The sequence below is a fragment of the Takifugu rubripes genome, chromosome 19, assembly GCF_901000725.2.
Source record: "Takifugu rubripes chromosome 19, fTakRub1.2, whole genome shotgun sequence".
Taxonomy (NCBI): Eukaryota; Metazoa; Chordata; class Actinopteri; order Tetraodontiformes; family Tetraodontidae; genus Takifugu; species Takifugu rubripes.
In genome coordinates, this window is record NC_042303.1 from 941,418 (window position 1) to 964,691 (window position 23,274).

General features: G+C 52.6%; 3 protein-coding genes across 14 annotated transcripts in view; all 3 read left to right on the forward strand.

Moving 5' to 3' along the window:
• LOC105418562 (WW domain-binding protein 11-like) overlaps positions 1 to 23,274 on the forward strand; it is a 1,118,483-nt gene that overhangs the window by 345,644 nt on the left and 749,565 nt on the right. The window lies entirely within an intron of this gene.
• Positions 32 to 14,737, forward strand: LOC101079180 (interleukin-17 receptor D). Of its 2 annotated transcripts, XM_029826772.1 has the most exons (16): positions 32 to 220; positions 4,528 to 4,582; positions 6,062 to 6,184; positions 7,769 to 7,887; positions 8,034 to 8,154; positions 8,349 to 8,393; positions 8,868 to 9,019; positions 9,997 to 10,062; positions 10,181 to 10,235; positions 10,358 to 10,468; positions 10,558 to 10,742; positions 10,826 to 10,941; positions 12,011 to 12,250; positions 12,427 to 13,083; positions 13,264 to 13,532; positions 13,662 to 14,737. In XM_029826772.1, the coding sequence occupies exons 1-16, from the start codon at positions 101 to 103 to the stop codon at positions 13,778 to 13,780; spliced, it is 2,553 nt and encodes an 850-aa protein (XP_029682632.1). In that variant the 5' UTR covers positions 32 to 100; the 3' UTR covers positions 13,781 to 14,737. The 2 variants fall into 2 exon arrangements, with proteins under 2 accessions (XP_029682632.1, XP_029682633.1); XM_029826773.1 differs by lacking the exons at positions 12,011 to 12,250; positions 12,427 to 13,083.
• Positions 15,251 to 23,274, forward strand: part of LOC105418441 (rho guanine nucleotide exchange factor 3-like) — a 22,800-nt gene continuing 14,776 nt past the window's right edge. Inside the window, exons 1-3 of one of the 4 annotated variants that reach the window (XM_029826794.1) lie at positions 15,251 to 15,515; positions 17,726 to 17,792; positions 20,924 to 20,983. In XM_029826794.1, the coding sequence (XP_029682654.1) occupies positions 15,481 to 15,515; positions 17,726 to 17,792; positions 20,924 to 20,983 (162 nt within the window). In that variant the 5' untranslated portion in view covers positions 15,251 to 15,480. The other 3 variants (XM_029826793.1, XM_029826796.1, XM_029826795.1) reach the window with 3 other exon arrangements.

The following is a 23,274-nucleotide window of genomic DNA, read 5'->3' on the forward strand; positions in this document are numbered from 1 at the left end:
TCTCCCTCTCCCGCACACGCATGCACGCGCGCGCGCCCCCACACGCTTCAGGTCGTCAGCACGCCTCCGTGGCTCAGAGTTGTGCAGACTTGAGGGAGGAATGGCGTCCTCTCGGAGTTTCTTCATCTCTCTCTCCGCTGTATATTTGCTGTTGTTTACCTGTTGTGGAGCTACGACCTCGGGCAATAAAAGAGCCAACCAGGAGCGATGCGCTTTCAAGGTGAAACAGCATTCTACCCCTTTTGAAACTCGTTTTGTGTCGGCAACATTTAATTGAAACTGCTTCTGTGTCGGCTCCGCTCTCCTTACGTGTGTTTATCTTTAATGGGCTTTAAGCCGTGGTGCCGTTTGGCCTTTTTGTTAAAGGTCAGGCGTTCTAAAGTCACATTTATGCCACTTTGTTCCAACAATTCCACGCTTCTGTTGCATTTTCCTGTGAACTCACCTTTCTCACCTGTGGCCGGAGCCTTTTGAAAGACTTGTTGGTTCGTTCAGTCAAACCATGAATGTGTCACAGAATGCAGAATCTCCCATTAGTGCTGTTCTCCAGCTGGAGGATGCGTTTAGTTGCGTGATCTACTGTATGATCCCGTGCGGGGGCATCAAGGTGTTCACCTCCTCTCAGAGATGAACGTTTGTGCTGTCCGGACGTTTGGCTCTATTTATTTTTAAAAACAAACATTTTCTTGTATTCTTGGCTTTCATGTCTACTTTAGATTATTATTTTTTCCAGGGTTTAAGTTTTTTGTTTTAGAAAAGCTGAAAGAGCGGTGCTGCGTTTAAGTTCCGTCGGGATTCGCAGGTAGTAAAGCTGATTTCCTGCCTTTTGTGTGTCGTGTGAAAACATTTGATATGGAAAAGAGGGAAACTCTAGTGTTTCTCTCACAGCGCTGCGTTCACTCTCCACAACAGCTTTGTTCCCGTCCATGAATAAAAGTTACACTATTCACAGTCATTTGAGCTCCACCTGAGTCCCGTCGGACACAGGCCGCCCGCCACAGATCTACAGTATCCAGAAATGTGATACTGTTGCTGTGCAACTGCAGCGTTTCATCAGTGTCCACCTTCTGCCGCTAAACGTGGAGCTGCAAGTTCTTTCATGAGCTGCTCCTGCAGGAATTATTGGCCTTTTCCCAATTCCATTGTTATTATTGAAACGGAACCATGACAAGTTTGCTGTCCAGACTTTTTTAACCAAAAGATCTTGTTGGAGTGGTTACAAAAACAGATCCTCACTTGAAATGATAAATAAAATGACCAGAACCCTTTTGAGATTGTTTAACAGCTCAGCAACACAGAGGCTTTTCACACCTGCCCGAAAGTTTAAGATGAAGTCCATTTGTGCTTGTTTAGGGGAAAGAAAAATGGCCCTTGTGTTGACACCTACCTGGCTTTAGTGTGTGTGTGTGTGTGTGTGTGTGTGTGTGTGTGTGTGTGTGTGTGTGTGTGTGTGTGTGTGTGTGTGTGTGTGTGTGTGTGTGTGTGTGTGTGTGTGTGTGTGTGTGTGTGCGTGCGTGTGTGTGTGATTTTCCTCTCTTGGGCTTTCAAGTGTTTTCTACAGGAAGCTTTACACTGTTTACTCTGTTAAAACATTCCTTCCTGCATCCCCCAACCCCCCCCCCCCCCCCCCCCCAACACACACACACACACACACACACACACACACACGACCCCCTCTCCTGCTTCCTCTTTTTTTTCCAGAGCGCACACATCAAAGGCAGCTGGATGGGGGTGTTAGGACCTGCTATTCTACAGGTGTGAGGTTATTAGAGCTGTGTGTGTGTGTGTGTGTGTGTGTGTGTGTGTGTGTGTACCCTGTAAAAGCTCTTGTCGTTTAAAAAGACCCCACAGTTGAAAAAGCTTTTCTTTCTTTCTTTTTTACATCGGGGAGTCTGACAACCTTCTACACATTTAGGGCAAAATTTGGTATCCCAGGTTTCCAGGTTTTCTGTTGAAGCACGAACGCCAGGAGACGCTCTCCGGATCTCCTCACATCTTGTTACTCTGCTTTGAGACGGTGGAGCAGGTCTGGGGCCTTTTCCAGAGTTTGGTCGACCGTTGTTGGACTCAGAAGTCAAATGGAAGCAGTCCTTGTCTTTTACTGCATGTTTTAACCATCAAAACGTTTCAGTTTCTCCTGAACTCTGAAGTGCAGCTGCAAAAACCATCAGCCGCCTCCGTTCCACCAGGAACTCGGGGAATAAATCAGGCTCTTGCCTTCTCTGCACCAGCCTCCTCATCTCCGCTGTCTCCCACCCGCCCACTGAGGCTCGCGGCAACACATCTGGACGTGCCTTCAGCCCACTTCATGGCGTCTGAAGAAGTCATTAGGTGGCAGAGTGCTGCTGGGCCTTCACTGGGCAATAAAGCCAAATGGCTCACACTGAAGAGTCAACGCGCTCGTTCTGGGCCAATCTCGAGGAGGGAAACCTAGCCCGAGCCAGTGCACTGGGTTGTTGCCCGGCTCTGGCAACTCCATGGCAACGTCTGCTCCCTGAGCTTCCTGGCAGCGCCCGGCTGGCCACACGTCCAGAAGGTCTCAGGTCCATGCTGGCGCTGACCAGGACTGCTTCTGCATCCTTTCTGAGAAAGTCAGCAGGCAGAAAGGAAGTGTTTTAAAGCCCGGACCTATAGACTGGCCCAGCAGGAGAGGCGTAAAGCAGGAGGAGGTGGGGGTGGGATGGAGGAGAGAGGTGGGGGTGGGATGGAGGAGAGAGGTGGGGGTGGGATGGAGGAGAGAGGTGGGGAGTCATTGTGGAGCAGTCATGCAGGAGAAGGAAGCTGCAGGTTTTGTTCGTGCGGTGGGAAAAACTCTGGTTGGCTGCTCCTTAACACACACACACACACACTCACACGGGGACAGCGTTGAATTGTTGTTCCTCACCTTTGTTTCCAGCTTTCCTCACATGTTCTCCTGTGGAGTTAAGGAGCTCAGATCTGATTTAATTTCTGTTCTGTAAAGGAGCAGATAATCTGAGGCTTCTGCCCAGGCTGCACGTTATCAAGTATCATCATGTGTATGTGGACAGAATGCATCAAGTAAAGGGTGTCTGTGTGTGTGTGTCTCTGTGTGTGTGTGTGTCTCTGTGTGTGTGTGTGTCTCCGTGTGTGTGTGTGTCTGTGTGTGTGTGTGTGTCTCTGTCTGTGTGTGTGTGTGTGTGTGTGTGTGTGTGTGTGTGTGTGTGTTTTCAGGCGTTTGAATGCCCGGACCCTGAAAATCCCCCATTGTCCCGGCAGCTTCTCCCCTCACTTGTTTTTTGTGTTAGCGCAGCAGCACCATATTATGTTCCTCACTGCGTGTTTGTGTGTGTCTCAGTGGGACATGAAAAGCAACACACTTCCAGTGTGTTCCCAGGGGTCAGTGGCTGCACCTTTGTTCACCACCAAAGTGACATTCCAGACAAAGGTTCTCGGAACGGCTTTAGATGTTTCCCCTCTTTGAAGAGTCAGTCTTCAACAGAAGTCTCCCAGGTCCACCCGGACTGGCGAGAGCGACCACGTTGGCGCCTGAGCTGCGCCACTTGTGCCTTTTGAGTTAATTCGAGTTAAAGGACTTGTTCCAACCAACGGGGAGCAAAGGTTGACCGTGTCCGAGCTGGTGCGGTGAGCTTAGGCTTTGTCCGGCGTGTCCCACATCTGGAACTGCTCTGCTTGGACTAAACAACTTGAAGGAGGTGGAGAAGTTGCTATGTGAACCATGAAGGCTGTAATTGAGGAAGTTCCTGTTTAATCAGATTCCTCCCTCTCTTTTTCCTCACTTCCTTCCCCTTCTGCTGGGTGGCTGATTACTTCCCATCACCCTCCGCTCTTCATTCTGCCTCTGGATCCATTCCTCATCCACTAGTTTTCCCGCCTTCCCCTTTTAATCCTTCCATTTCTTCCCTCCACTGTGGATAATTGCTCCTGATGTTCAGCTAACAGCGTAGCAATTAGCTCTGATTACCAGAGGAACTGATTGGGTCTGGTTGAGGGGGGGGGGGTATTCCCAGTGGAATCTTCAGCTTTTTTGTCCTTTAAAAAAAACAAAAACTTTCTGAATCTGACAGCGTTTTGATCCTTCCGGAACATTTATTTCACTGTCTTATCGTTTTGTTCTTAGGGTTCATTCGTTTTGATGGTCGACGGCAGATTTTTACCATTTTCACCAGCCCCAGGAAGCCTCAGCAGAGACTCGGGGGGCCTCGTCCAGGTCTAGGTTAGGCTTTGTTCAGGTGTAGGACCTTAAGCAGTCGTTGGCTGGAGGCTCCTAGTCCATCCTAGAGGAATCTGGGGGATGGACTTTAACTCCAAGCAGCTGCTCATTTTCTGAGTGAAGCGACCAGTTTTAGTCTGTCAAATTCTAAAAACTCTGCTTTTCAGCATGGTTTAAACAACATTCGTAGCATTAGACCCACATTTGGAGTCAACTCTTGCTGTCAGACACTTGTGAAGAGGGTCCTGATGTTGTTGCTACAGGGGGGGGCAGCAGGCTGGGGGGCAGAAGCACGCTGAGTTTTACCTCTGGGTGACAGTTTGCCTCTTTTGCAGGTGCCGTCTGCGCCCGAGGGGAGCCGCAGGTTGTCCATCACCTTCAGAACCGAAAGTAAGTTCCTTGGTAGTCACGTGACCCCATGTGTGGGCTAGTTTCATGCTAACCCTAACCCCAACGTGTGGGCTAGTTTCATGCTAACCCTAACCCACGTGTGGGCTAGTTTCATGCTAACCCTAACGTGTGGGCTAGTTTTATGCTAACCCTAACCCTAACGTGTGGGCTAGTTTCATGCTAACCCTAACGTGTGGGCTAGTTTTATGCTAACCCTAACCCTAACGTGTGGGCTAGTTTCATGCTAACCCTAACCCTAACGTGTGGGCTAGTTTCATGCTAACCCTAACCCTAACGTGTGGGCTAGTTTCATGCTAACCCTAACCCCAATGTGTGGGCTAGTTTCATGCTAACCCCAACGTCCAAATCTTGACCCTGTTGAAGGACATTTGCTGTGGCGTCTTTCCGCTCGCTCCTGTGTTTTAATCACGGCCTAAAAGGATTATTTCTTTCCCTGTCATTCACCCAGCGTTGGACTCTAAAGTCCTCTCACCCCCGCATCTCCACCTCCGCCCCCCAGCCCCCACTGTGGCTTTTGTTCTTTTTTCTGTAAAAGTCAAGTTCCTGAGCCGTAGCGGATCCCTGCCTCCTGCTTTTGTCCGTGACCATGAGCGACAACCACTTTCAGCTGAGTGTGTGTGTGTGTGTGTGTGTGTGTGTGTGTGTGTGTGTGTGTGTGTGTAACCTTGTAGGAGTGTGTCTTAGCTAAAGTAACGGTGAGGTCAGAAGAAGTTGAATCATTGGAGCAAAGGGATCAGCAGCATTTCCGACAGTCTTGCTTTATTAGAAGCACAGAAACCATTATTCCATCTTTCTTCAGGCTCAGATCACAAATGTGATGATTAAGTCCAGGGGGTGCGGACAGGAGAGGAGGAGGAATTAGGAGAGACTGGTTTACCTCTGGAGCTCTTTCCTCATTTGCTTCAGAAAGAGAGCTCGAGGACAATGAGTGAAGAGGAGGAGAGCTCGGCCTCCGCCTCACACAGGGAAGGCTAGCGAGGAGGAAGAGGAGCAAGCAGCCGTGACCTTCTGCTCCGCACTGACCATGACTCCACCTTTCAGTCCAGAGAAAAGGGAGCAGTGGCTCGTGTCAGATCCCGTCCCCTCCTTCCTCAGCTCCGTCCTCTCTTTTCCTGCTTTTCCTCCTCAGCTCCGTCCTCTCTGTCAATCAGTGGCCAGTATCAGGAGGAAGAAGAGCAGTCACTCGTGTCTGCGCTCACGCCCTCTTTCTTTTCTCCCTCCCAAGTCCAGATTTCCTCTCACGGCTGGCCGCTCCTCTGCCTCCACCCTTACTTTAGCATTCCACCGAGGAATCGGTGCTGTTGGTTCTCATTCACGACCTCCCGCCACAGCGTCCCTCTTTTCAAACACGTGTATTTTAAAGCTGCGTTTGGAATGAGTGAAACTGGCAGGTGACCTTTTCATGGCACCAAGACCTGTCGATGGTGTCTGAAACACTTGTCTTGTGTCTCCCTGCAGACTGCTCGCTCAACTACCCGCTGGGGAAGCACGTGATCCACGAGGTCACCAACGTCTCCTTCAGCCATTTAGCCTGCGAGGAGCAGGCCGCCGTGGTCGTCCGCTGGTCTCCCAGTCCTTTAGGTACCTCTGCTCACCTCTCTGATATCATGTAGCAAAAACCACAATAATATACCAGTGCAGGAAGTCCTAGTAGGTGTGTGTGTCCGTGTGTGTGTCCGTGTGTGTGTGTGTCCTCAGCCCTTTGATCAGGGCCAGAGAATAACGGAGAGGAGAGGATCACATCTCCTACTAACAATACCGCGATCTGACCGAGAAGGAATGTGTGTGTGTGTGTGTGCGTGCGTGTGCGTGCGTGTGTGTGCGTGCACACACCGGGCGTAACGTGAACCCCTCCGCGTCACAATGCAGCCGGTTGTTTCTCAGGGACCCTCTGGCGTCACAGGAGCGGCGTCTGGTTACCTGGCTGCATTAGTTGTGCAGAAGGTTGAAGGAGGAGCGGGAGATCCCGGTGCTCCGTCAGCTGATGCACAAGTGCTGGACCAGTCTCGATAAGAAACGGTCTCGTAGGAAAACACACGTAAACTGATCCTAAAACACCTGAAATAGAAGAGTGACGCCAGACGTGACAATAGAGCTTCAGGTGTTTCATGGTTTCCTTTGATTCCTGTTAACTTGTGATGTGAAGGGATAGAACTAGAGGGGGTAGATCAGTGTGTGCCCCCCTTTATCATCTAGTTGCCCCTCGGCTATTGTGTTGCACCTGTAGCACAAACCTTCCCGCTACATTTTTAACGCTTTTCTCCTCTTTCCCAATAAAACCCATGGTTAAAAGACCTCTGATAGTGCACATCAAAGTGAGCTGAAATTGTGTTGCACCTCAGGCTGCATCATGGTGGAGCCATTAAACATGTTTCCAGCAGAAAGCACAGCTGGGGAACATCTGGATCTGCTGAGTTGGGGTTCCCGGCTGGTGCCCGCTGCTCTGCCTAAATGGTGGAGTTCATCAGCACAAAGGTCTGTTTAGTCCCAAAATAGCAGAACTCATTTATTTAACATCCCTTTTCTGGCACCTTTCAAAGTGCCTGTAAACCAAAACATCAGATTCATCCGTCCGTCCCGTCCTGGACGGGTTTTCCAGTCCAAAAACATTCCCGTCTCTCCTTTTCTCTGCCCCCTCCAGCCTGCAGAGGCTGGTAAGTGTTTAGGAATCTGCCTGTAGAACAGGTTCTTGTGTCTCCAGGCAGAACTCTGCTGCAGTGTAAAGAGGAACCAGGATGTTTTGGCCTCCTACGCTCCCTCCAGGATCCTGGCGCTGCACTCCCTGCAGAGCTAATGGGAACAACATGGCCGGGGTACATAAAGGTGTAATTACAAGACGTGTTTTCAAAGAGCGCGGAGGAGGAGGAGGAACAACACGGAGGTGGGAGGGGGGGGGGAGAAATGCCACAATTTGGTCATGAAGGAAACAGGAAGCTAGTGAGAGATGGAACCTTACAAGAAAACCCCGGAGCAATGCTGGTGTTGGGGACAGAAAAAGGCTGGAGGGGAGGAGAACTGAAGAGGAAGCAGCTAAATGATTGTGAAAGGGACGAGGAAAGGAGTGCAGGTCAAAGGCCACCAGGCGTAGGGAAGCTAAGAGCGTGTTGAAGAATCAAGAATCCAGCTGAGAGGGAGCATCCTGAAACTGTGGCCGTGTCTCCGCAGGGATCGAACATATCAAAGGATTCCGAGTTTATCTGGAAGACAAGAACCCAGAGGGGAAACAGTGCCAACATCTCATCCTCAAAGACCCCCGACAGCTCAACTTTTCCCACAAAAACACGGTAAGGCAGACAACAGCTTCGTGCTTTTGCTTAGCTTAAGTTGTTGGTCTTAAAGATGCCGTTCTTCCATTATTCCTGCCCCCGTGCCATCCGTTGCCTTCTCCACCTTTGAATGTCAGGATTCTTCTTCTGTTCTTCTCCCACAGAAGCTGAGCAGCCAACCGTTCAGCGGCTTGACCTTTGACACCGACTACATGGTCCGCGTTGTTCCCTTCCCGAGTTTGATGAACGAAAGCTTCTTCCCTCCGTCTTTCCTCAGAACCAACTGTGAGTCCAGCAGTCACATTGATGTTCATGTCTTTAATGCTGGTCCCAGAAGGCCGGGTCCAGCCCGGTTCTGCCAGAGATCCCTCTTCTCCCGGACCCTTGCTGATACATTGCTACTACAGTTGGAGCCCTGGAACCCTGCTTAGATATGTGAAGCAGGAATAAAAGTAATAATGTTTGTGCTCATTCTCCAGCCTGTGAAGTCCTCCTGGGATCAGACAACCTTGTGTGCAAACCATGTAAGTTCTGCCGCCGCGTGCTCGCCATAGCGCTGCATATGCTGCATATGCTACATATGCTACATATGCTACATATGCTGCATATGCTGCATATGCTGCATATGCTGCATATGCTGCATATGCTACATATGCTGCATATGCTGCATATGCTGCATATGCTGCATATGCTGCATATGCTGCATATGCTACATATGCTACATATGCTACATATGCTACATATGCTACATATGCTGCATATGCTACATATGCTACATATGCTGCATATGCTGCATATGCTACATATGCTACATATGCTACATATGCTACATGAGGTGCTGACAGGCATGCGAAGCCTTTTCAGTGGGACGCGGGCGCTAACCTTCAACCACACACAGCTGCTGGTGGCAGAACGTTATTTCGGCCTCTGCTTGGATGGCAGGACGGGGAATGTTGACTGAACGTGTCTGTAAGGTGCACCTTATGTTTCATGTGCAGTCTGGAAGCCAAAAAGCCTGAACGTGTCCCAGCTGGGCTCAAACCTGCACGTGGCGTTCGAGCAGGCGCCGCCCTCCTTCGGATTCACCCTCTACTATCTTTACTACAAGCTGCGGCAGGACGGGCCCTTCAGGCTGCAGCGCTGCAAACCAGTGAGTGCTGCGACGCCACCTGCAGGCGGGGGGGGGGGAGCACAGCGTCCCAGTGTGGGCGGGACTGTTGTCTGGGGTTCAGTGTCTTCCTGAAACAAGTGCAGAGGGAGACTTGTTCATGAAGGTTCTGAAGTGAAGGGTTACGCTTGTGAGTAGATGGTGATCGGCCTGGGGTTAGGGTTAGGGCTGGCCTGGTGCTGGCCTGGGTTAGGGTTAGGGTTAGGGCTGGCCTAGTGCTGGCCTGGGGTTAGGGTTAGGGTTAGGGCTGGCCTGGTGCTGGCCTGGGGTTAGGGTTAGGGTTAGGGTTAGGGTCAGGGTTAGGGCTGGCCTGGTGCTGGCCTGGGGTTAGGGTTAGGGCTGGCCTGGTGCTGGCCTGGGGTTAGGGTTAGGGCTGGCCTGGTGCTGGCCTGGGTTAGGGTTAGGGCTGGCCTAGTGCTGGCCTGGGGTAAGGGTTAGGGTTAGGGCTGGCCTGGTGCTGGCCTGGGGTTAGGGTTAGGGTTAGGGTCAGGGTTAGGGCTGGCCTGGTGCTGGCCTGGGTTAGGGTTAGGGCTGGCCTAGTGCTGGCCTGGGGTTAGGGTTAGGGTTAGGGCTGGCCTGGTGCTGGCCTGGGGTTAGGGTTAGGGTTAGGGTCAGGGTTAGGGCTGGCCTGGTGCTGGCCTGGGGTTAGGGTTAGGGCTGGCCTGGTGCTGGCCTGGGGTTAGGGTTAGGGCTGGCCTGGTGCTGGCCTGGGTTAGGGTTAGGGCTGGCCTAGTGCTGGCCTGGGGTTAGGGTTAGGGCTGGCCTGGTGCTGGCCTGGGGTTAGGGTTAGGGCTGGCCTGGTGCTGGCCTGGGTTAGGGTTAGGGCTGGCCTAGTGCTGGCCTGGGGTAAGGGTTAGGGTTAGGGCTGGCCTGGTGCTGGCCTGGGGTTAGGGTTAGGGCTGGCCTGGTGCTGGCCTGGTGCTTTGGAGAGCACTCAAAGGTTTTTCTACTTGATGCAGGACGTGAACCAGATCAGAACCACCTGCACCCTGCAGGACATCACTCCAGGCATCTACACCATTGAGGTAAACACCAGCTTTAGCGGGCTTCTTCTTTCTTCTGGAATATTGGCTGGATCGGAGCTGTCAGCCACAGTTTGCCTGTCTGACTCCCACAACTGAGGTGTCTTTCTTTCACTGTCAGCTGAAGGATGATGCTAACGTGACCCGGAGGCAGACGCAGTACCACGTTAGCCAGGGTGAGACAAGCAACCGAGCTGAAATATTGTGTAGAAGGTTGCCATATATATATATATATATATATGATGTGGACCACAAACCAGGTAGAGTCCTGTTGACTGATCTGCTGTCTTTGTTCCAGTTCACTCCCCGTGGGCGGGGCCTATCCGCGCCATGGCCATTACCGTCCCTCTGGTCATTATATCGGCCTTCGCCACCCTCTTCACCGTCATGTGTCGCAAGAAGCAGCAAGGTGAAGGCGCTGATTCCGAAGCATCTCTGTCTGGCTGTGCACGTGTTCTGTCGCCTCCGTGGCATGTGATGAACCCTCTCGTTGAGCAGAGAACATCTACAGCCAGCTGGATGAAGAAAGCAGCGAGTCGTCCAATCAGAGCGCAGCCTTGAGCCCCGAGCGGCCCTGGCCCCGCCCCAAAGTCTTCCTCTGTTACTCCAACAGAGACTGTCCCAAACACAGCAGCGTCATCCAGAGCTTCGCCTACTTCCTGCAAGACTTCTGCTGCTGTGAGGTGAAGCGCTGGGAGCGGCACGCTCCGCCACTGAGTGCACGTGCTTGGTGCCTTCATTGCTTCCTTTGTGTGCTCCGGTGCAGGTCGTGCTGGACCTGTGGGAGCACCTGGAGATCTGCCGGGAGGGCCAGATGTCGTGGCTCAGCAGACAGCTGGATGAGGCTGACTTCATCATCACCGTCTGCTCCAGGGGCCTACGGTAACGGCGCCCCCCTAACCCTGACCCTGACCCCGACCCCAACCCTAACCCTTACCCTACGGTAATGGCACCTCCCTAACCCCAACCCTGACCCTGACCCCGACCCCAACCCTAACCCTAACCCTACGGTAACGGCGCCTCCCTACCTCCCTAACCCCAACCCTGACCCCGACCCTAACCCCGACCCTAACCCCAACCCTAACCCCAACCCTAACCCTAACCCTACGGTAACGGCGCCTCCCTACCTCCCCAACCCTGACCCCGACCCCGACCCTAACCCTAACCCCAACCCCAACCCTACGGTAACGGCGCCTCCCTAACCCCAACCCCAACCCTACGGTAACGGCGCCTCCCTAACCCTAACCCTAACCCTACGGTAACGGCACCTCCCTAACCCCAACCCTGACCCTGACCCTGATCCTGACCCTGACCCTGACCCTGACCCCGACCCCGACCCTAACCCTAACCCTAACCCTACGGTAACGGCGCCTCCCTAACCCCAACCCTGACCCTGACCCCGACCCCGACCCTAACCCTAACCCTAACCCTACGGTAACGGCGCCTCCCTAACCCCAACCCCAACCCCAACCCCAACCCTACGGTAACGGCGCCTCCCCAACCCCAACCCCAACCCCAACCCCAACCCTAACCCTATGGTAACGGTGCCTCCCTAACCCCAACCCCAACCCTACGGTAACGGCGCCTCCCCAACCCCAACCCCAACCCCAACCCCAACCCTAACCCTATGGTAACGGTGCCTCCCTACCTCCCTGACCCTGACCCTAACCCTAACCCTAACCTCCCTGACCCTGACCCCGACCCTAACCCCAACCCTAACACTAACCCTAACCCTAACCCTACGGCAACGGCGCCACCCCAACCCCAACCCCAACCCTAACCCTAACCCTAACCCTATGGTAACGGCGCCTCCCTACCTCCCTGACCCTGACCCTGACCCTAACCCTGACCCTACCTCCCTAACCCTAACCCTACCGGCCCGCCAACCGGCTCTTGATAAAACACTCACTTCCTGCCAGAGCTCACCCCCCCATCCTTTCCCTTCCTGCAGCTACCATGTTGAGAAGAGCCGCAAAGGGAAGACGCCAGTGGGCCGTCAGAGCGGCGGCCCTGTGCCTGCGGCGTCCACGGGCGACCTCTTCATCGTGAGCGTGTCCATGATCGCCGAGAAGCTGCGCCTGGCGAAGCAGAGCCAAGGCTCCGGAGCCCCAGAGCTGAGGCGCTACATGAGCGTTTACTTTGACTATTCCTCAGAAAATGACATCCCCACCATGCTGACGTTGGCTCCCAGGTAAACAGTCCTGAAATAGCGGTGCCGTCGTTAGCTAACCCTAGCTCACGGCGCCGTCGTTAGCTAACCCTAGCTCACGGCGCCGTCGTTAGCTAACCCTAGCTCGCGGCGCTGTCGTTAGCTAACCCTAGCTCACGGCGTGTGTTTGGCAGCAGCCTAACCAGGTCTGTTCCTAGGTTCAAGTTAATGGAGCAGCTGCCTCAGATCTTCAGCCGCCTCCACTCCAGTCAGTCCAGTTTGGCCGAACCCGAATCACTTCCTGTCAATGTCTCCAGGAGGAACTACTTCAAAAGCAAATCTGGACGCTCGCTCTATGTTTCCATCTGCAACATGCATCAGTACATCAGCCAGAACCCCGACTGGTTTGAGAAACAGCTGGCTCCTTCAGGAAGCTCCTCAGCCTCTGTGAAATCCCCCCCAGTGTCCTCCGGCGAGGCTTTGGAGCCTCGTTGCTCCTCAGGGTCCTGTCAGCCTCAGCAAAGGCTCGAATCTGGGTTGATGCTCAATGAGGTGAGGGTGAGGACGCAACCGCTGGAGGACAGGAAGGGGGCACCCAGGAAGAACCTGCTTCTGCTGCCTCCAAGCTCCAGCCACAGCCTGGAACTAGGCCCCAGTCCCGCTCCCTGTCCTGGTCTCTGTCCCAGTCCCGCTCTCTGTCCCAGTCCCGGCCTCTGTCCCAGTCCTCTCTGTCCCAGTCCCGCTCTCTGTCCCAGTCCCGGTCTCTGTCCCAGTCCCGCTCTCTGTCCCAGTCCTGCTCTCTGTCCCAGTCCTGCTCTCTGTCCCAGTCCTGTCCCGCTTCAGTCTTCTCTGCCCATCCAGAGAGACCCTTCAAGGTAAAATGATGTGACACAAGTCGCTGGTGTAACTTTAAACTGAGTTTTTAAAGAAAATGTCATTAAAAGGCACAAACGCTGTTTTAACTGGGTTTGTGTTCAAACTAAACCAGAACACCTCTCAAGATTGTAGTCTTTGTTTTTAACGGTCTGAGAGCTGCGGCCTCTTTTGTCCCGCAGGTCCACATCCAGAACATCCGGACCGTTGCAGGAGGAACCCTCGTCCTCCTCTACTTCCTCTGTCCTCCTCGATGGAGTCTGTCCTGTTGCAGCCCCGACAGAAGGAGGTCATCCCCCCCCCCCAGAGTGCCCCCCTCCTCGTGATTCGGGCATCTACGATTCGTCCGTTCCCTCCTCTGAGCTTTCTATTCCTCTAATGGAGGGACTGTCACATGACCAGGCTGACACTTCCTCCCTGGCCGAGAGTGAATCCTCCTCCTCAGGCCTTGGTAATCTTTTTTAAATAGAGCTAGCATAGCACCACCGCTAATGACGTGGACAGACGGAGACTTTGGAGTTGTTGTTGGTCAGCAAGTCGTGCCTTTCCTCTAAAGACCGCTGATGGCTCTTTGTTGCAGGAGACGAGGAGCCGCCCACGGTCGGGGCGCTGGGCTGCGGCGCCGCTACCGTCTGTAAAGCTGAACTCCACCATCACCAGGAGCACGGTCAGGGACGCCCCACTGTTGCGCCCTTGTAGAGGACGCCGCCGCTTGGTCCAGACGGACATAAAGACGTCGGGGTTGAGGACCACCGTCCAGTGGCCGTGGCAACAGAAGAGGACAATGAGATGAGACGATGATGTCATTACTCCCGGGTTTTTTAGCCAGGACTTCTGGTGGCCAAGGACCTCCTCAACACCGGGACAGGGGACCATTTGTGATTGTCCACCAGGCCACCAGTCCACCAGGCCACCGGTCCACCAGGCCACCAGTCCATCCCCTCCATGGAGCCACTGGTGAGCAGGGAGGCAGGTGGGACCTGAAGGCCCAGACGCTCCAGAGGTCGGGGGGGACATCCAGCTGCTTCCACCACCCGAAACCTTGTCCACATCCCAGTCGATGACCCCCGTGATTTTAGGACCTGTGTTTTTCTTTACCTACAGAGGAGAAATTCTCCAAGACTGTCAGAGAAGAATATAAATATTTATTAGATTTTATGGACCAATGAAGTTTCTTCTTTGTACCTTAAGTTGCTTTTCTTTTTACGCTCCCCTCAGGCATAAATGTTCCCCGTGGACTTGCATGTCCTTCAAATGTGAGGGAAATACGTCTCTTTACACCAGGAAGGCCGTGGTTTTCCTCGGCTACTAACCCTCTGAAAGGCATGAAAACAGAATTAGCCTAGAAAAGGAGTCCACTTTTGAAAGGGTTTTTAACTGGAGGTGCGCTGGCCTCCCACCCCCGAGGGTGCGTTCATCCCACCTGTCTGTCAGGTATTTATGCTTGGCTTCAGCAGCTGGAGACCTTGGGTTGGACTCACCGGTGGGTCCGATATCAAGGGAGGAGATTTGGACTTGTAAATAGAATGGGAACTTTTGCTTTAGCACATGTTTGAACCTTTGGGTGTCTATCTATGAAACCTCTTGTAGGAATGTACTGTTTTATAGTACCTGCCTAAATGTAGCAACCAGCTAATGATGAATAAACCGTGACTGCTGGAATCGACTGATGCGTCCAGACGGCGAGGCGGTGGTGTGTGTGTGCGTGCGTGCGTGCGTGCGTGCGTGCGTGGGCGGGGAAAGCAGCGTGAAAGCTCCAGTCATGCAGTTTCAGACTGGCGGTTTTCTTAGCGAAACGGAGGAAATCCCAAACTGCTGTGACGTAAAGCCAGGCGGACGTGAAGCTCCTCTGGTTAGAACAACACGCGCTTCCAGAGCTCATACAAAGCCAGGGCAGCTTCTCTCCACAATAAAGGTCACCAGTGAGCTTGAAACAGCGGAGACTGGTCTCCATTGGCTAATGTACCAGCAGTGATCAGAACCTGTTGGTTGCACAGAGAGCAGCTCTTCTTCTACTCTGTCAAACTTTGCTTTTGTTAGTCTTACCTTCTTAAATGTGTTACTTACTACCCCCCCCCCCCCCCCAAAAAACAAAAATCCGCCCAACATTAAAGACAAATGCTGCATTTCCCGCCTCGCTTTTATTTTGAAGGGATGACCGGAAGTGAGAGGCGAGAGTCGCGCTTGACGCTTCGACGCGGAGAAGAATGTCCGGAATCCCAACAACTTGTTCTGTCTTCAGTCTCCGGATGAAACTGTGACTCAGTTCTGGCCCACAACTCTATTCCCGCTCACCGGAAGCGCGAGAGGAGACGGAAGCTTCCCGGGTTCTTGTTTGGAGCCCAGACTCTTGGATCCGTTTGGCTCCGTTTGGCTCCGCAGGGAGGAGCCGCAGCCCGATGCAGGCAGGTGATGGATGTCAAAGGGGCTCAAGGTGAGGAAAAGTGCTGCTTTTGTTCCGTAAAGCCAAGGAAAGCGGACCAGTATGGCCCCTATGTGCCCGGTTCCGATGGGAAGAGAGCAGACAGGGAGGAGACTGTGGCAGAGACCGAGGAGAAGGTTTTATTGCTGCTTTCCGAGTCCCAAGTTTGTTCCAGGGACTTATGGCTCCCTCTCCCACACACACACACATACCTGCACTGCTATATTTGTGAGGACTCTCCCGCAAAACTCGGCGATGGTGAAGGGGTTACCCTACATTTCCCAGTCACCTAACCCCGCACCCTTAACCTTAACCTTAACCTGGTCCCAATGAATTCCTTTGGATTTGTATGGAGCAGCTGCCATGTCCTCAACTCCTGAAAATGTCCTCACTTTGCTACTGAAATGCGTATTATAGTCCTCAGTATGTAGCATGTACCAGAAAACACAGACACACACAGCAAGTGAGAGTGAAAGTAAACAGCCGGTTTGGTGTAAGAATGTGGATCTGTTCCTTAAAGTTATTGTGATTAAAAGTAAAACTATGTCTAAACAAATCTGACCAAAGCAGAGAAGAAGAACTGGCTGAAATGCAGCTATAATGGAGAACAGGTGCTAAGATCTAATATCCACGTTAGATATTATCCACTTCCTTCCTATTGAAGGTCAACGTTTAGAATGCATAGTGGGGGCCGGGGGCTGGGTCCCGGCAGGTCTTGGGCTCTCAGCGACAGACAGATGTCGACGACCCCTCGATGCTAACGTGTGCGTGCTGTGAACTAACGCAGCACGATGGCGTGCTGAGTGCGTCCCAGGGTACGTCTACAGGCCGACAGTAATATTCCCAGGAATGTGGCTCCGCCGCTCTGGTGGCAGCACGGCTCCTGTTGGCTCTGCTCCTTTGTTCTGTCGCTAATCTTTGTGAGAGTCCGTGGCGTCCTGCTGCTGCAGCCGTCCCATCGTTAGCGTCACGCGGCTAGGGTTAGGGTTAGTGGTAAGTGGACTCTTCCCAGACCACTCAATCTCCCTAACGTGCATATTCAGGGATTCAGGTATCGGACGGCTGCGAATGGTGCACTTATATGGGTCTGCGTACGTCAGAATGATCCAGCCTGCCCCCCCAAGCTAGCAACAGGAACAAACCTTGAGCGGGACCAGGAGGACAACAGGCATAAACATCACACAGTAGTTAATAAACAAGGATGTCAAGCTTCAACTTACCCAGTGGTTATTGGGAAGCAGTTAAAGTCACCATTAACCCTAACCCATTAACCCTAACTCGAACTCTAACCCATTAACTCTAACCCTAACCCTAACTCTAACCCTAACCCATTAACCCTAACCTCTAACTCTAACCCCTAACCCTAACCCTAACTCTAACCCTAACCCCATTAACCCTAACCCTAACCCCATTAACCCTAACCATTAACCCAGTAACCCTAACCCCTAACTCATTAACCCTAACCCTAACCCATTAACCCTAACTCGAACTCTAACCCTAACCCCTAACCCTAAACATTAACCCTAACTCTAACCCTAACCCCATTAACCCTAACCCATTAACCCTAACTCTAACTAACCCATAAAGGCCACTCAGGGAAACCTGTGTGTGCACGCAGAAGCAGATGGAGGCCATGGAGAAGCGTGGTCTACAGCAGAGCTGGGAAACCCAGGTTGGGAAACCCAGGTTGGGGCGCACGAGCGTGGTCAGGAAGGACTGACTCGCTGACCTTAAATGCTTCCTACACACACACAATTTCAAACATCCATCTGCCAGGGAGGAGTGGCAGGATCAGGTTTCGATGACCCACCCAGCAATGAGTTCCACTGATTCAGAACAGTGCCGGAGGCTCAGGTTCTCTCTATTCCCCTCATTGTTTTAATATTTCCTTCCTATGGATGCAGCATGATGTATAAAGGTTCACTTCTTTGGACTCTTGGAACCATGGAAATCAGGATAGCTGCCACACTGGCAGCGTTTACATGCAGCGGCCAGCAGGGGTCGCCAGAGTTCCGCTAACGCTTGGCTCGGACGCTGCAGGAGCCAGATGGAGACAGTCCATCACAGTTAGACATTTTCTACTGCTAAATATATTCACCTGCCAATTATTTACAAGCTCTAAAGGTCAATGACGTCCTTTAGAACCACAACCTTTTATCAGGCAACACCCAACAGTTGTTTAGGATTGTTTATCTAATATATCCAATCGCTTCTCTTTCAAGGTCGAAGATCCAGAAGAAAACTCCCTCCTTCCCTCTTCTCTCTCCTGAAGGATGGTCCCTCCGTGGGGTAAGAAGAAATCCTGTCTGGACCGCAGTCGTCACTTCTTTCTGTTTCTGATTGCGTCACATCTTCCTCATATGTAGTTCTAAAACGCCTGGAAATGCTCATTTCCCTAATGGACACCCCCTAAAGGGATCAATAAAGTACTCTGAAATATTCGGTCACCTTTTGGAAGCTTTGGTAAATCCCCAACTTAGTTTCGTTTACTTTATTAGCACGTTGTAACATGAAAACGAGCCGATGCAAGAAAAGGAAGATGCCAAAAGGGTTATTTGGGGTCCGTTCTTTATTGAAGAGGTCGTTAAATAACATATGAAAAAAGAAAAGGCACAAATGAAACCAGAGAAAACTGCAGGTAAAAACAGCAAGAAGCTGTTTTGTGGTGGGACAGAAGGGGACTGAACCTCTGCCTGGTTGGTTTGGACTGAATGCCAGAGGATCTGTGGGTTCTCATGTGTTTGGCTGGATTTGAATCAGTAATAAATTGTTTTTCTTGTTAAACTAGAATTGAAGTTCTTTTGGTCTGCTCCATGGTGCCCCTGCATCTACTGGTTTTGCTAAATATAGACATCCTTCATCCCCCGACGCCCGTCACGTCCTGTTTGTTCATTAGGAACTAAGTGGACCCGCACAGGCTCATTGTGAGGTGTTCCTGTTCCTGAGGCCTGTAGATCCACTTTGGGACGTGGTAAAGGTCCAGGAAGAGAGAGGAGCTGCTAGAGAGGTGTCCTTCTGACTGAGGACGAGGAGAAAAGAGGGTTAGGGTTAATGTGCCTGAGGAGTGTAGGGAAGGAGGCTACACAGAGAGAGAGGGTTCCACCCAGAGGAGTCAGGAGAAGAGCGAGAGGATCAGAGTAGAACCAGGGATGTGAGTGTGAAGGAGGACAGAGGAGGAGAAGAATCGGCAGGACGCACGCTGTCGGGGCTCCGGACAGCTCGGAGGAAGAGCGAGAAGAAGCAGCAGACCTGGAGCAGAAGATCGGTCTGGATGATGGGTTGCTGCCTGTTGCTTTACTATCGGGTGAGTCTGCGCTAGCTTGACGCGCTCACCCCGACGGCTCCGCGGAGCGCCAGCTTCCTGTTCTCAACGCTTGATTCTCATGTTTTTGGGAGCAGGAACTGGCTCCTCCTCACATGCATCAAACCCCTCGACCGTATCGCCTCGCCTGTTTAAGAGCAGCTCTGGATAAAAGCCTTGCAGATCTAGAAAGAGGGGCACTTGCACCATCTCTGGGGCATGATTGGAAAGGTTCATTAGTCTTTTGCTGCTCAGGAGTCTTGCTAATTCTGTGTGTTGTGTTCCTGGTCCTTGTAATAATCTAAAACACACCCAGCGCAGCACTACGAGCCCAACAAAGCAGCAGCTCAGATATGACCAGACGTCTTATATGGACGTGGTCCACCGTGGTCCACCGTGGTCTCCTCTTGGGTGTTGTGAAGGTACAGCCCCCCAGGTTATATAACATCCGGCCCGTCTCAGTACAATAGTGAACAAACATCAGGTTTCCTGCTATTGTAACAGTGGTGTTCCCCACATTCTCCTCCTGCTGCTCATCCTAAATCGTCCTCTGGCTGCCCTCGCCTCATTGAACGCCTCCTCACCACACCTGAGGAGTGGGGGGACACTTTAGACACAATTTGCTGGCGGATCTGAATGATGAAGGGGCCGCCAACCCTCACCCTGACCGCAGGTTAGCGTTAGCGTTAGCTTGTCTGAAAGACACTGGAGTGAAGCTGCTTTGTTGATGATGTGCTGGTATTCTTCAACGGCTCCGCCCGTCTCCGCCTCCTGCTCCGCCTTTTATTCCCATAACAGCCGTTTGTCCTCAGCGACCTGGTTCCTCAGGTGTTTGTGGGAGTTCTTCCTGTTTTTGTCTCCATACGGGAATACTGTTAGCTTCCATCAGAGCTGGATCGGCACAAACACACGTCAACACATGGTTTTCAGAGCTCAGATCCTCGCTTCAGGGGGGCGGTGGTCGGGGGGTAGCAGTGCATTCCTTCCAAAGGTATTATCAGGTAATTATTATTATTATTATATTATTTACAAAGCTGCTCTCACTGAAAATGTGGATAATAAAGTCATGAAGAGCCCACAGCTGACACTTTCTACTCTTTGATCATTGTTTCAGTGGTGAAGAGTAAAGTCTCAACATGCTCTGATGGTTTCGGTGACGGTGGGAGAGTTCACTCGATTTGATGCACGCTGGTGCACGTGGGCGCATGTGCGTGTCGGCCTTTGTCTCAGACGCTTCATCCCTTTCCTCTGAACATACAGGTCAGGGTTAACCTTAACCCTGACCCTGACCCTGATCGTTCGTAGTCATGGTGATAACAGCGTGCATGCAGAAGCAACGCTTCACTGCCTTAGGGTCAGGGTTAGGGTCAGGGTTAACCCTAACCCTAACCCTGACCCTTTCCTCTCAACATACGGGTTAGGGTCAGGGTTAGGGTCAGGGTTAACCCTAACCCTAACCCTGACCCTTTCCTCTCAACATACGGGTTAGGGTCAGGGTTAGGGTCAGGGTTAACCCTAACCCTGACCCTGACCCTAACCCTAAGGCAATGAAGCGTTGCTTTCCTCTGAACATACGGGTTAGGGTCAGGGTTAGGGTCAGGGTTAGGGTTAAGGTTAACCCTAACCCTGACCCTAACCCTGATCGCTCGTAGTCATGGTGATAACAGCGTGCGTGCAGAAGCGACGCTTCACAGCCACAAAGTAGATTCTTTAAATATGAGATGAACTTTTGACCTTAAATAAAAAGGAAGATCCTTTTGTGCCATCTACAATTAGCCGCTGTGACCTAATAACCTCCTACTAGCATCTACAAAGCAACCTTAATTAAAATAGTCCTTCGCCTGCGTCAAGAGCCACGATAAAAAAGAGTTTCTGGGTTGAACATTGTGATATTTTTGCTGGAAATGCGATGACGAGTGAGGTTACACCCAAATGGAAAAGGGTGGATTTCATTAAGTTAGACTGACGGGTTTAAGTAGGAACACAGGAAGTGAAGAAAACTCCAAAATCAAACAGGAAATAGCCTCTAACAAGCAACAAGGAGCAACTACACTGTCTCTTCTGGTGTTTATTTGGCATCACAACAGCATCTTCTTCTGTGTTTCCTGTCCTGCAGAAGAAGAGGAAGCAGGCCAGTGGAGAGGCCGAGTCCCTCAGCCTCTGCAGTCTGGACATCAACGTAAGGACACGTCTGTCTCTTCAGCTCCTGCGTGTGGAGTCCAATACTGCGCTAGCCTGGTCCACACCTGTTGGACCAGGGTCCCTCTGTGACCTGTTGACCTTTCAGATGTCCCACGGTGTGGTTGGACAGGACAGGACAGGACGGTCCTGACTGACCCTAACCCTAACCCTAACCTGGTCCACACCTGTTGGACCAGGGTCCCTCTGTGACCTGTTGACCTTTCAGATGTCCCACGGTGCGGTTGGACAGGACAGGACGGACCTGACTGACCCTAACCCTAACCCTAACCTGGTCCACACCTGTTGGACCAGGGTCCCTCTGTGACCTGTTGACCTTTCAGATGTCCCACGGTGCGGTTGGACAGGACAGGACAGGACAGGACGGACCTGACTAACCCTAACCCTGAACCCCAACCCTAACCCACAGTGTGGTTGGACAGGACAGGACGGTCCTGACTGACCCTAACCCTAACCCTGACCCTGACCCTGAACCCCAACCCTAACCCACAGTGCGGTTGGACAGGACAGGACGGTCCTGACTGACCCTAACCCTAACCCTAACCTGGTCCACACCTGTTGGACCAGGGTCCCTCTGTGACCTGTTGACCTTTCAGATGTCCCACGGTGCGGTTGGACAGGACAGGACAGGACAGGACGGACCTGACTGACCCTAACCCTAACCCTAACCTGGTCCACACCTGTTGGACCAGGGTCCCTCTGTGACCTGTTGACCTTTCAGATGTCCCACAGTGCGGTTGGACAGGACAGGACAGGACAGGACAGGACAGGACGGACCTGACTAACCCTAACCCTGAACCCCAACCCTAACCCACAGTGTGGTTGGACAGGACAGGACGGTCCTGACTGACCCTAACCCTAACCCTGACCCTGACCCTGAACCCCAACCCTAACCCACAGTGCGGTTGGACAGGACAGGACGGTCCTGACTGACCCTAACCCTAACCCTGACCCTGACCCTAACCCTAACCCACGGTGCGGTTGGACAGGACAGGACGGTCCTGACTGTAGCTGAACATAACAGCATGTAGACACTAAAGAGGAAGACATTTGTCTTGTAGATGTCCACGGCCTGATTTGTCCCCTTTACATTCATGATCACTTGCAATGACGATGTCTTATTGTGTATTGGGACCCTCGGGGGGGTGGGGTGGTTCTGGTGCTGCGGCCCTGTCTGCCTCCTGGTCTGTTGCCTCCCTGTCTGTTGCCTCCTGGTCTGTTGCCTCCTGGTCTGTTGCCTCCTGGTCTTTTGCCTCCTGGTCTGTTGCCTCCCCGTCTGTTGCCTCCCCTTCTGTTGCCTCCCTGTCTGTTGCCTCCCCGTCTGTTGCCTCCCCTTCTGTTGCCTCCCCGTCTGTTGCCTCCCCTTCTGTTGCCTCCCTGTCTGTTGCCTCCTGGTCTGTTGCCTCCCTGTCTGTTGCCTCCTGGTCTTTTGCCTCCTGGTCTGTTGCCTCCCCTTCTGTTGCCTCCCTGTCTGTTGCCTCCTGGTCTGTTGCCTCCTGGTCTTTTGCCTCCTGGTCTGTTGCCTCCCCGTCTGTTGCCTCCCCTTCTGTTGCCTCCCTGTCTGTTGCCTCCTGGTCTGTTGCCTCCCTGTCTGTTGCCTCCTGGTCTGTTGCCTCCTGGTCTTTTGCCTCCTGGTCTGTTGCCTCCCTGTCTGTTGCCTCCTGGTCTGTTGCCTCCTGGTCTTTTGCCTCCTGGTCTGTTGCCTCCTGGTCTTTTGCCTCCTGGTCTGTTGCCTCCCCGTCTGTTGCCTCCCTGTCTGTTGCCTCCCTGTCTTTTGCCTCCCTGTCTGTTGCCTCCTGGTCTGTTGCCTCCCTGTCTGTTGCCTCCTGGTCTGTTGCCTCCTGGTCTTTTGCCTCCTGGTCTGTTGCCTCCTGGTCTTTTGCCTCCTGGTCTGTTGCCTCCCTGTCTGTTGCCTCCTGGTCTTTTGCCTCCTGGTCTGTTGCCTCCTGGTCTTTTGCCTCCTGGTCTGTTGCCTCCCCGTCTGTTGCCTCCCTGTCTGTTGCCTCCCTGTCTGTTGCCTCCCTGTCTTTTGCCTCCCTGTCTGTTGCCTCCTGGTCTGTTGCCTCCCTGTCTGTTGCCTCCTGGTCTGTTGCCTCCTGGTCTGTATTTTTAGCTCCCTGCCAACAGCCCGTTCCTTCCTGGGCGTTTCCTTTGCTCACTCTAAAGCAGGATGTCCACCCTGTCTGACCCGACCCAGGATCAGACCCAGACCCAAACCCTGTCTGACCCGACCCAGGATCAGACCCAGACCCAAACCCTGTCTGACCCGAC